Source organism: Thalassophryne amazonica, chromosome 11 (genome assembly GCF_902500255.1).
Source record: "Thalassophryne amazonica chromosome 11, fThaAma1.1, whole genome shotgun sequence".
NCBI lineage: Eukaryota > Metazoa > Chordata > Actinopteri > Batrachoidiformes > Batrachoididae > Thalassophryne > Thalassophryne amazonica.
Window position 1 is genome coordinate 60755184 of NC_047113.1, and position 10950 is coordinate 60766133.

A 10950-nucleotide genomic window follows, 5' to 3' on the forward strand; every position below is an offset into this window, starting at 1 on the left:
TGCATAGTGCATGGTTTTACATTTTGTATCCCCCGTTATACCGCTTCATGATGAAGTGGTCCAGAGGAGGATTTTCTTTCACCAAAACATCAAATCTAGACTTGCATCTCAGATGTACCTTCTTGCAAATTGTAGCTGAACTTTCAGGTCTCTTTTTGAAGACTAGAAGCACTCAGAGAGTGCAAACCTCAGCCAAGGCCATGGGGTCACTGACGCTCTAACATCTACACGCTGTGGAAACACTGAACCTAAAAAAGTCTAACAATGATGTTTGCTCAGTAGTAAAAAAGTTTCATCTGCTGTGACTGGATAGCATGTATCCTTAGCGCTTGGCATCACAGTTTATTGCAACTTGCACCTTTCCCAGAAGCTACTGTCATCTGAGCACTGATATTGATATTGCATGTGCTTATAGACAAAAACAAATAAGAGACAAAATTAAATTTATTATTCAACTAAACTGCAAATATATGATTTTTTTTAACATTTATGAAACACTTCTCTAAATAAATAACAGTAAATTCTGAAATAGAACTATTTTTTAAGTGTTGCATGTGCTACATAATGAAGTGCACCTTCTATATATTCAGTGAAGCAGAATATATGCGACAGTAAGGTGCTGATGTCAGCCTCTGGGTTTTCTGGATCCTAGGTGTGATTCATCAACACCTTGGAGTGGGTTTTGCACCTTGTGTATTTTGTTCAGTGATGTGCACTGAACCAGAACTTAACCACTGATGAGTATACTGACTCATCACTTTGCTTTTGCTAAGTGAAGTAATCTGGATAGTGATATTCATTGCCACTAAAATATAATAATGCCAAATGATAGTCCTTCATCTAATAAATTCATTGTGCTCCCCAGCCCTGTATAGTTTGTCATGAGGGATTTCCTCTTTGCAGTGTGTTGTATTTGACATCATTTACTAACAAGGCCATAGGGTCACTGACCCTAAAGAGATTCCCTCCTTGGCACAGTGATCTATTCAACAATTCAGTGTTACAACCAAACCTATGATACATACACTTTTCTCTCCTTTATATTTGACATCCTTGACCATGAAAACATACCACTAGAACTTGGAATCACTTTTACGAGGTCTATTAAAAAAGTATCCGACCTTATTATTTTTTTCAAAAACCATATGGATTTGAATCACGTGTGATTGCGTCAGACAAGCTTGAACCCTCGTGCGCATGTGTGAGTTTTTCCACGCCTGTCGGTTGCGTCATTCGCCTGTGAGCAGGCTTTGAGTGAGGAGTGGTCCATCCCCTCGGCAGATTTTCATTGTCAGGAAATGGCGGAATGATTTGGGGGTTTTTTCCATCAAAATTTTTTCAGAAACTGTTAGACTGGCAGCTGGAAACCACTTGAGAAATTTATCTGGCTTTCGGTGAATTTTACGGGCTTCACAGTTACTACAGTTTTAAGGACGGCTTTAAGGACGCTCGGCGCGCCGCGCTCCGTGCCGCCATCGAGAGCTACAAACCACCAGATCATTTCTAAACGGATGGCTCTGTGGATCCGAGACCGTCGTGTGCACTTTCTCTGGTTATCACAAGAGCTGGACATCAACCATTTTCCGGCAGATTTCACTTCTAACAAGAGATTTTGTCATGGAAAGCTGAGCGGAGGCTTCGCGCGTCACGACCGATTTGCTGATGGAGTGAGACAAAGGAACACCTCCGTTTTGGTCTCACAGGACGGCTTTGAGATGGCGTTCAGACAGCTGTCAGTGGTTTTTCAATCGAGTGATTATACGAGAAATTGTGGATGTGCCTGGACATGTCAGAACATGTCCCGTGAGGCTTCATCACGGCGTTGCTGTGCGCCATGCAGCACCGCCGTGACACGCGAAGCCTCCACTCCTCTTTCCATGACAAAAAACTCCTGTAACAGTGGAATGTGCCGTTCATTTCCAAACTGGACGCTGTGTTTTATCCGGGACGTCATCTGACTAGCATAGGAATTGTGAAAAGACGTGGACATCAGCACTTTTTCGGCACAGTGAGACAGACGTGCGGAGGAATTCCGCGCGTTGCGGCAGTGCCGCATGGCGCAAAGCAATGCCGTGATGAAGCCTCACGGGACATGTTCTCGCATGTCCAGGCACATCCTGTGAGACCAAAACGGAGGTGGTTTTGTCTCGCTCCAGTAGCGAATCCATCGTGACGCGTGAAGCCTCCACTCGGCTTTCCATGACAAAATCTCTTGTTAAAAGTGAAATCTGCTGGAAAATGGTTGATGTCCAGCTCTTGTGATAACCAGAGAAATGGCACACGATGGTCACGGATCCAGACAGCCATCTGTTTAGAAATGAAATGGTCGTTCAGCCTGTCAATGGCGGCTTCGGAGGGCGGCGCGCCCCACAGCCGCTGGGGGCCCTCCTTAAAGCGACAGTAACAGTCCTTATTCTTTACCAAGCCCGTAACATTTTCACCGAAAGCCAGATAAATTTTTCTAATGGTTTCCAGCTGCCAGTCTCTAACGGTTTCTGAAAAAATTCTGATGGAAAAAAAGCCCAAATCATTCCGCCATTTCCTGACAATGAAAATCCGCCGAGGGGGCTGGACCACTCCTCACTCAAAGCCTGCTCACAGGCGAATGACGCAACCGACAGGCGTGGAAAAACTCACGCATGCGCACGAGGGTTCAAGCGTGTCTGACGCAATCACACGTGATTCAAATCCATATGGTTTTTGAAAAAAATAATAAGGTCGGATACTTTTCTAATAGACCTCGTATGTCTTTATTAGTTCAGACGTTATTGTATAAAAACAATTTTTCGGTAATGGCGGTTTTCTTCTGGATCTAGCTCCATAACATTTGAAACTACATCAAATCTGATGACACCTTACTGAATCAGTACAGATTCAGCTACAATTTTGGTGTTAGTTGTGCATCTCTAGCTTCACTTGTCACCTCACACTGACACATTTTCTATTTTCCATATATTTTTGCATTTTCTGGATCACCAGATCCGAAATCCAGATCCGATCATCACCAAACTTTGTTGTTTGATAGAACATTTGACTATGTTACACCCTAATTTTTTTCAAGCCTTTCTGCCTTGTTTTTGCGGAGTTAGAAACTAGAATGTCAAAATTCCCCCTATCCTGCAATGGTGAAGAATCCTTTAAAAAATTCCTGGATCCGGATCGTGATCCAGATCACCACTAAAATTTAATCACTTGTTCCTCTTGTCATTTACAACCACTCCACAAAATTTCATCAAAATCCGTTCAAAACTTTTTGAGTTATCCTGCTGACAAACAGACAGACAGACAAACAAACAAACTCGACCGAAAACATAACCTCCTTGGCGGAGGTAAAAATCCTCCTCCTATACCACTCTTCATAGTGGTGGCAGCATCATGCTGTGGGGATGTTTTTCAGCAACAGGAACTGGGAGACTAGTCAGGATTGAGGGAAAGATGAATGCAGCAATGTACAGAGACATCCAGGAAGAAAACCTGCTCCAGAGCACTCTTGACCTCAGACTGGGGTCACGGTTCATATATTTCAGCAGGAGAGTGACAGTGACAGCCAAGATATCAAAGGAGTGGCTTCAGGACAACTCTGTGAATGTCCTTAAGTGACCCAGCCAGAGCCCAGACCTGAACCTGGTTGAACATCTCTGGATGGAGAGATCTGAAAATGGCTGTGCACCAATGCTCCCCATCCAACCTGATGGAGCTTGAGAGGTGCTGCAAAGAGGAATGGGGGTCACTTCCCACCTGGGCCATTCTGTGTGGAGTTTGCAAGTTCTCCCTGTGTTCACGTCGGTTTTCTTCGAGGTGTTCCGGCTTCCTCCAACTTCCAAAAAATGATAGGCTAGGTGAATAGGTGACTCTAAATTGATCATAAGTGTGTGTGTGTGTTTGAATGTGTTTGTTTGTCTATTGTCTATATGTGGCCCTGCGACAGACTGGCATCCTGTCCAGGGTGCACCCTGCCTCACGTCCTATGACTGCCGGGATGGACTCCAGTGCCCTATAACCCCATGCGAGTGAGTGGGTGCAATCATCCATATTTACTTAAAACCTGAGACCTTGAAACCTACCAGCAAACTACAGCTGCCTGACTGACATTAATATTTCTTGTGCATCCACAAGAATATATGTATGACCCCATTTGTTTTTAACCCCTTAACGCCCGAATTTATATAGTTGTAGATAAAAAAAATGTTTTGTGTGTGTTTTTGCCTTTACGTAGATGGTAAATAATGTTGAGATTATTAATTTCACTTTTGCACAAAAACTAGATAGTAATATTGGGTATTCTGGTAATGACTTTATGTTATGATGTTATAATAATAATAATGGTATGTTGCAAATTTGCGACAACAGGCATACAGGTCAGTTTGGTAAGTTGCATATTTGAGTCAGAGATTGTAGCATATATGCGACGATGGGCCTAAGGGGTTAAAATGCACACTTTAAAAGATTATGTAGATAATGAATAACAAATGCCTAATGTGGACAATAGCAGCTATGTGCTGATTAACTGAATACATGCTCCTTCCCTCTCAGCTCGAAGTGTAACGTGATGCCGGCAGTGTGTGTTGTTTTAGTGTGTGGTTGTGTGTCAGTGTTACACAGGAACATTTCCTTTCCTCTGACCCAGTTTGGCTCCTGGTGCTTGTGATGGGCAAACATGTTATCTCAAAGAAGGTGTTCCCACGTCTCATCCAGCCACCTGCCTGCTGGTGGACAATAATTTATCTGCTTGATAAAGACTCTCTTCAAAACACAAGTTTAGCAGCCTAACAATACAAACTCTGACTGTGACCATTTGTCCATCAGTTACTATGATTGTGTACCACTGAAAACATGAAAAACTCTTATTATTTTTGTTACTGGGGTGTTTTTCCCCCACCATCAAAAAATTAGGAGTTTGATGTTGTACCAACCTGGTATAGACATGCCAGCCTCATAATGCAAAAAAAGGAGAAAAGTCCCAAAAATGCTAATAGTTTCAAAGTATAATCTGCACAGTAATGTGTATAGGCTTTACATGTTGTCCAAAATTTTCAAATAATAATACCAATAAGTAATATAATAAGTAGAATAAAAACATTACAAATATGTATAGCAGTTGCCTTTTTGTGTACCTATATTCTGTATGAGCCAAGAAATGACATTGAACTCATTGACCTCATGACTTCACTGATATTGAAATCACGTTACCGTTGCTATGGTGATTGTTTCCCTCACTGGGATTTTTAACCCCCCCCAAAAAATCCATCTTGGTTAGCGTCTAACAACAAGGCATAAAAAGAATTTGATGGGCATGATAAATGTTTTCAAGAGAGTTTCAAGATAAATCCGCATCTTCTGTGCTATTACTGTGCTGTTACATTTATTCAAACTCAGTCCCACATTTGTACTGCCAATATTTCTCAAAACATATACAGAAGAGCATCAAACTATTTATAAAATTTTTCATATATATATATATATATATATATATATATATATATATATATATATATATATATAATAGACTTGAATGAATTTCTTAGGCCCAGCCCAGTCCAGATGTTGTGAAGAGTTCACCTGGAGTTATAAATTTTGTTTATACTATTCCAACCACTGAACTCATTATTAAGATAGAAAATAATACCATCAGTTTGTCAAACAGAAACATATATAAACACATTATGTCTGCCACGACACAAGATACTAGTCTGATCCTTAATTAATTTCATTATGAAGTTATGATGGCAGCACGGTGGTTACCACTGTTGCCTCACAGCGGGAAGGTCATGAGTTTGTTCCCAAACACGGGGAAACACGCAAACTCCACATGGAAAAGACCAGGTGGGAAGGGATCCCAAATACCTACTGGCTGCAAAGGCCCTGTTTCTGCCATGAATTTTTGATTGATTAATTCTGATTTATAGTCATAATCGCATGACTTATCTGCTGTTCATGGAAGAGTTTGCTGTGATGCCTGACCCTGTGTTACTTCTCTCCTGGTCTTCCCTACTTTGCACACATGGAAATAAAGCATACAGGAAGGAGGAAGTTCACCTCATTCCACTTCAACACCTGAAAAGCCAATGAATTAAAAAAAAAAAAAAAACTTTTTACCCAAGTGCACAAAAGCACTGACCGAGCAGTAATTCCAGTCATGCAGATTTTAAAGAGATTTTCCCCCTCCCCACTGAGAACACATGAAAGAAGTGATCCTCCATGACAGAGATTTCGTGTGACATACATATGGCACAAATCCAGTGACAGATTCTTACAAATTATATGATATATATTCAAATGAAATCACTCTTATCATCAAGTCCAACCACAGCAGGTTTTTAACAAGAGTGGAAAGCATTCACATAGAATAATTTAGATTTTTCTGCAGGATAATCTCCTTAATTCTGCCTCTGAAAACCTTTCAACTAAGACTATTTAACCAATGTTGTTGAAATGCAAATAGATGTGCACTTGATGCTTTTTGATTAGCTAATGTTAGAAAAGAAAGAGAATAAGGCAAAATCAAACTGGTTTCATCATTTGATTTCATGCATAATACAAATAAATATTTGAGAACAAATATAATGTGCAGCCTTTTTTGTGTGTGTGTTTTTTTTTTACTCCATGTGTTTGATGCTGCAAAGAAAAAAGAAAAACCTCTTATGCACATTTGCACCCAAACAGTAAATATTGACACAGACACAGTTTATTTAACTTTCACAGGTCGAAACAAACATTTCCTTTTCTTCTAAGATTTTAAAGTCAACACTGAAACCACTGAAGATGGAAAACAGGCGCAGGTGGGCAAAATAAAACAGCACTGCTGCATTTTAACGCTACACCCGGCACTCACTTCAGTGTTATCCCACCCTCACACCACCCGTGTAAAACTCACCAGATGGCACAAAATGGAGCACTTTTCTGGTTTCCATCTTCTCTAGGTTTTCAGGTGAATCTCAAAGGTCAACCCATCATCAACGGTCCCCTGCTCTCTAAAATCGTGCAGTCACTGGGATGGCCTTCTGTGATATCAGGCACATGCACGCTGCTGAGGGGATGTGACCTCCTGGCACCTCCTCCAGCAGCATGTGGAAAAGGGGGAGTGGGAGGAGTTGGCATGAGGCGCCATATTTGTTTTTGCATCCAGAAGCTGTAGTTCAGAGAGCATCATATTTTGAATCGATAATGTCTGTTTGTTCCACTGCTCCTCCCAGGTGCTCAGGCCAGTTTTCATCATACTTTCCATGTGCACATAGGTTGACACCAGAATTTCAGAATTTAAGGGATTTGCTTTGGCAGATGTCACTGGGGTCAAAAGTTAAATTTTTTTGGTTCTCTCTCTGTGTTTTCCCCTCCTCCTCCCAGGTCCTTTGGCTGATTTCCACCAAATTGGATATGTGGATAATAATCAGTTCCAGAACTGCCACAAAATGCCTTGCTTGGGCAGAGGTCAAGATAAATGGGGTCACCTGTCAAGTTGCTGTAGCCATTAAGCCACCTTGACACTTGCATTAATTTCAACCCTGCATTGGCATGCAATCTTGCACAGTTTACATGCAATTGGCATTGGCACGCAATCTTGTGTACCAATGAGTAAACTGTGTAAGGTTCTGCGCACAATGACACGCATTGACACACAGTGTTTGCAAATAGGTTGTGCAATGTTTGCGACTAGTTCACGCAAGTGGCATGAAATTTCTATCTGCCATAAACTTTGAACATTTCAAAATTTCCTTTGCACACTGGCACGCAGCCTTGCACACTTTACGTTCAGTTTACGGTGAGTTTACTCATTGGCTCGTCAAATTCCATGCCAATGTGGGATCAACGTTGTGCAAGTGTCAAGGTGGCTTTACTATCTTCCCACTCACAGGTGCTATTATTTAGTACAGGAAATTGAAGTTTGTTTTTAGCAAAGATATCTTCTTGCTTTATTTCATGATTTAGTTTTATGTTGAAGGCTCATGCTGCTTTCAGATGTTGATGGTAGAAAAACCGTCATGCCGTTGTTATAAAAGAATTATCTTCATCTGCAGCAGCAGGTGGCCACGGCATTCTTTCAGTATTAATGAGATGGCAAATAATTCACTTCTTTGAAAATATGTTTTAGTCTTTTGCCAAATTTTACTTTAAAACAAGAACCTTTGGCTCTGATTGTTGCTTAACAAGCAGCCATGGCTTTGGTGACCACCAGTCAGCTTTGGAAATTATATAAACTGACAAACTCATTTCAAACTGCATGTAGCTTCAAAACCACCTCCTCCTAATTTCCATCATACGTGTCATGATGAGATTATTTCCTGCAATTAGTGAAGTCATGGTGGTAGACATGTTTATATGGTTTATAAAAGAAGCAAAACAAACTTACCTTTTTATTATTCAAGTGCATCAAAGTCAATAATGTTCTTACTGGTTTATACTCATTATATGCTGTTTTAATTTGGAGACTTAAAAGATGATAGCACGTGTTGGTTTTGAGTTATCTCCACAGTCTGTGTGAGATGGATGAATCCTCTCACTCACTTACTCACCCACTCGTCTACATTTTTTCCTGTGCAAAAACTTAACTGTTACCAGCACAGGGATGAGTGACGTTTTCATACACTTTCTGACGCACTGTTAAAGTTAACTAATCAACTGAACCTACATGTTGATTAATTCAACTGATTACGTTCCAAGGATGTTCTATTTTTAGCTGTCTCTCAACCTCTTTGGAAAATTTCCCAGCTTTAATAGCAAGAGAACTATGAAGACAACACAAAAAAGCAGTCAAATAAATAATCATTACTTAATCATAATCAAGGTACAACTTTAATAAACATCTGCCAATATGCAGAAATCATTATGTCAGTCACTCATAAATTTCTATAATATTACTGTAACTGTTTTAAAAAAATGGCAAGATACAAATATAAAGAGTGGAACTCTCCGCAGACAGAAAGGATGCTTATAAATCCATTCATTTTCTACACCCGCTTACTCTAATTAAGGGTCACAGCAGGGCTGAAGCCTATCCCAACAGTCATAGGGTGTGAGGTGGGGTACACCCTGGACAGGACGGATGCTTATAAATGTACAATATAATTATTTTATTGTGTTTTTGTGTTATTGTAGCAAATTATTTGTTGCTGAGTCAGGTGACCATGTTGACCCACATACATACGATAATGATTTATACAGTTATAAAAGAGTGAATTATCTGGATATATAGTACATCACAGTTGTTGCATTCACATGTTGTGATCAAGAACCTGTAAAATTTTGAGGTTCAGCAGTACTGTAATGATGTTGAAAAGCTGAACATAAATAAATAATTAATCCAGACGATTGCACTGTTGCACTTCAGGCTCCCTTCATGATGTCATCAAGCTCAATGTGTCTTTGAAAACTGCCACAAAACTAAACTCATAATTTCTACTTTCATTGGAATGCAAATCGAATTTTTCTTTCATATGATCAGTTCACGACCCTAGGGTATAACAAAAAAGAAAAGAAAAGCTACTTCTTAAAGCTCGTCTGAACCTAAAATGTATAAATGTGAGTAAGTCCCTTCAGCTGCTTCCTTGTTTTCACTCAGGGTCACCACAGCAGATCTGAGGAGCATCTGCATGTTGAGTTGGCACAAGTTTTACACCGGATGCCCTTTCTGACACAACTCCACATTATATGGAGAAACGTGGCGGGGGTTTTGAACAGGGAAAGCTTCTACACCAAAACCAAGCACTGTAACCATTTGGCCACCACCCCCTAAAATGTTTTAATGTGAGTCATACTTTTAATTAAACACCTTCAACAACCTTCCTGAAAGAAAAATGTGCTTAGATACTGAAAACGTAATAATCAGTATAAAGTGCAGATGATTTTGACTGTAAAATGTCTGGGTCAGTAGGGTCATAAAACAATTTCTCACACACACACACACACACATATATATATATATGTGTGTGTGTGTGCGTTCTCCACTCAGATTGCAATAGCCAATCACAGATTAGCCTTTCTGTCCATCATTTACCTGTATTTTGGTACGCTTGGTGCCAGAAACGTATGTTGAATCCAAAGGGATCCAAAAAGGCTAGGACCAAAAGTTATATTAGATCGGTTCCTACTGACCAATACCGTTAGAGCTTACTGCCAACAGCTAGCCAATCAGAGCGCAGCATACAATTATTCATGAGATGACATCACTAGTGACGTGGCGGAGGTCAGGAACTTGCTGACAGACGCTGGTTGAAAAAATGGCAACAAACCGTCAACGACAGCAGAAAATCATCTGCCAGTGAGGTTTGCTGAGTTCACAGAGGAGGAACTGGTGGAAATATTGAACTCCAAGGATGCCAAAAACACTAAGAAGATAGACAAGCACGCTACTGACGTTTTAGAAGCATTCATATGCTGTTCATAACAAAATAAATTGATCTAATTTACTTGACTCTTTGTTGTTTGCTTAATTTGGGAGGGGGGTGGAGAACATAATATTTGATGGATGGCAAGTCGTCCAACATAGAGAAATACTGGATGAAGAAAAGTTATATTGGACGAGGCGTAGCCGAATCCAATATAACTTTTCTGAATGTTGGACTCCTTACCATCCATTATTTGTATTATATATATATATATATATATATATATATATATATATATATATATATATATATATATATATATATTAAAATACAATATTTCTATATTTGTGGTTTGATGTGTTGTTTCAATTTGTGACACTTCACTACCTTCTCACTGTTCTGGCCTGATATATTGCTAATTGGTTTTAGGTTGTAAATGTGAAGGAGATTTACTGTCAAGTCGTCCTTCACAACATTAAAAAACACCAGAAAAAAAGACCACACCACTCCAGCAGTTAGACTCAACTCTCTGACCTTCTGCTCTGCAAAATAAGAATGAAACAATGAAGAAAATACACTTCTGAATAATACAACATTGGTGGCCATGACCGTAAGAGACAGAGTCCAG

General features: G+C 40.0%; 1 protein-coding gene across 1 annotated transcript in view; it reads right to left on the minus strand.

Moving 5' to 3' along the window:
- The window catches only part of LOC117520623 (sodium bicarbonate transporter-like protein 11), a 63449-nt gene extending 56416 nt beyond the window's left edge, over positions 1-7033 (minus strand). Inside the window, exon 1 of the mRNA XM_034181934.1 lies at positions 6875-7033. Coding sequence (XP_034037825.1) covers positions 6875-6911 — 37 coding nt within the window. The 5' untranslated portion in view covers positions 6912-7033. The remainder of the gene's footprint in view (positions 1-6874) is intronic.
- Between the last annotated feature and the right edge of the window lie 3917 nt (positions 7034-10950).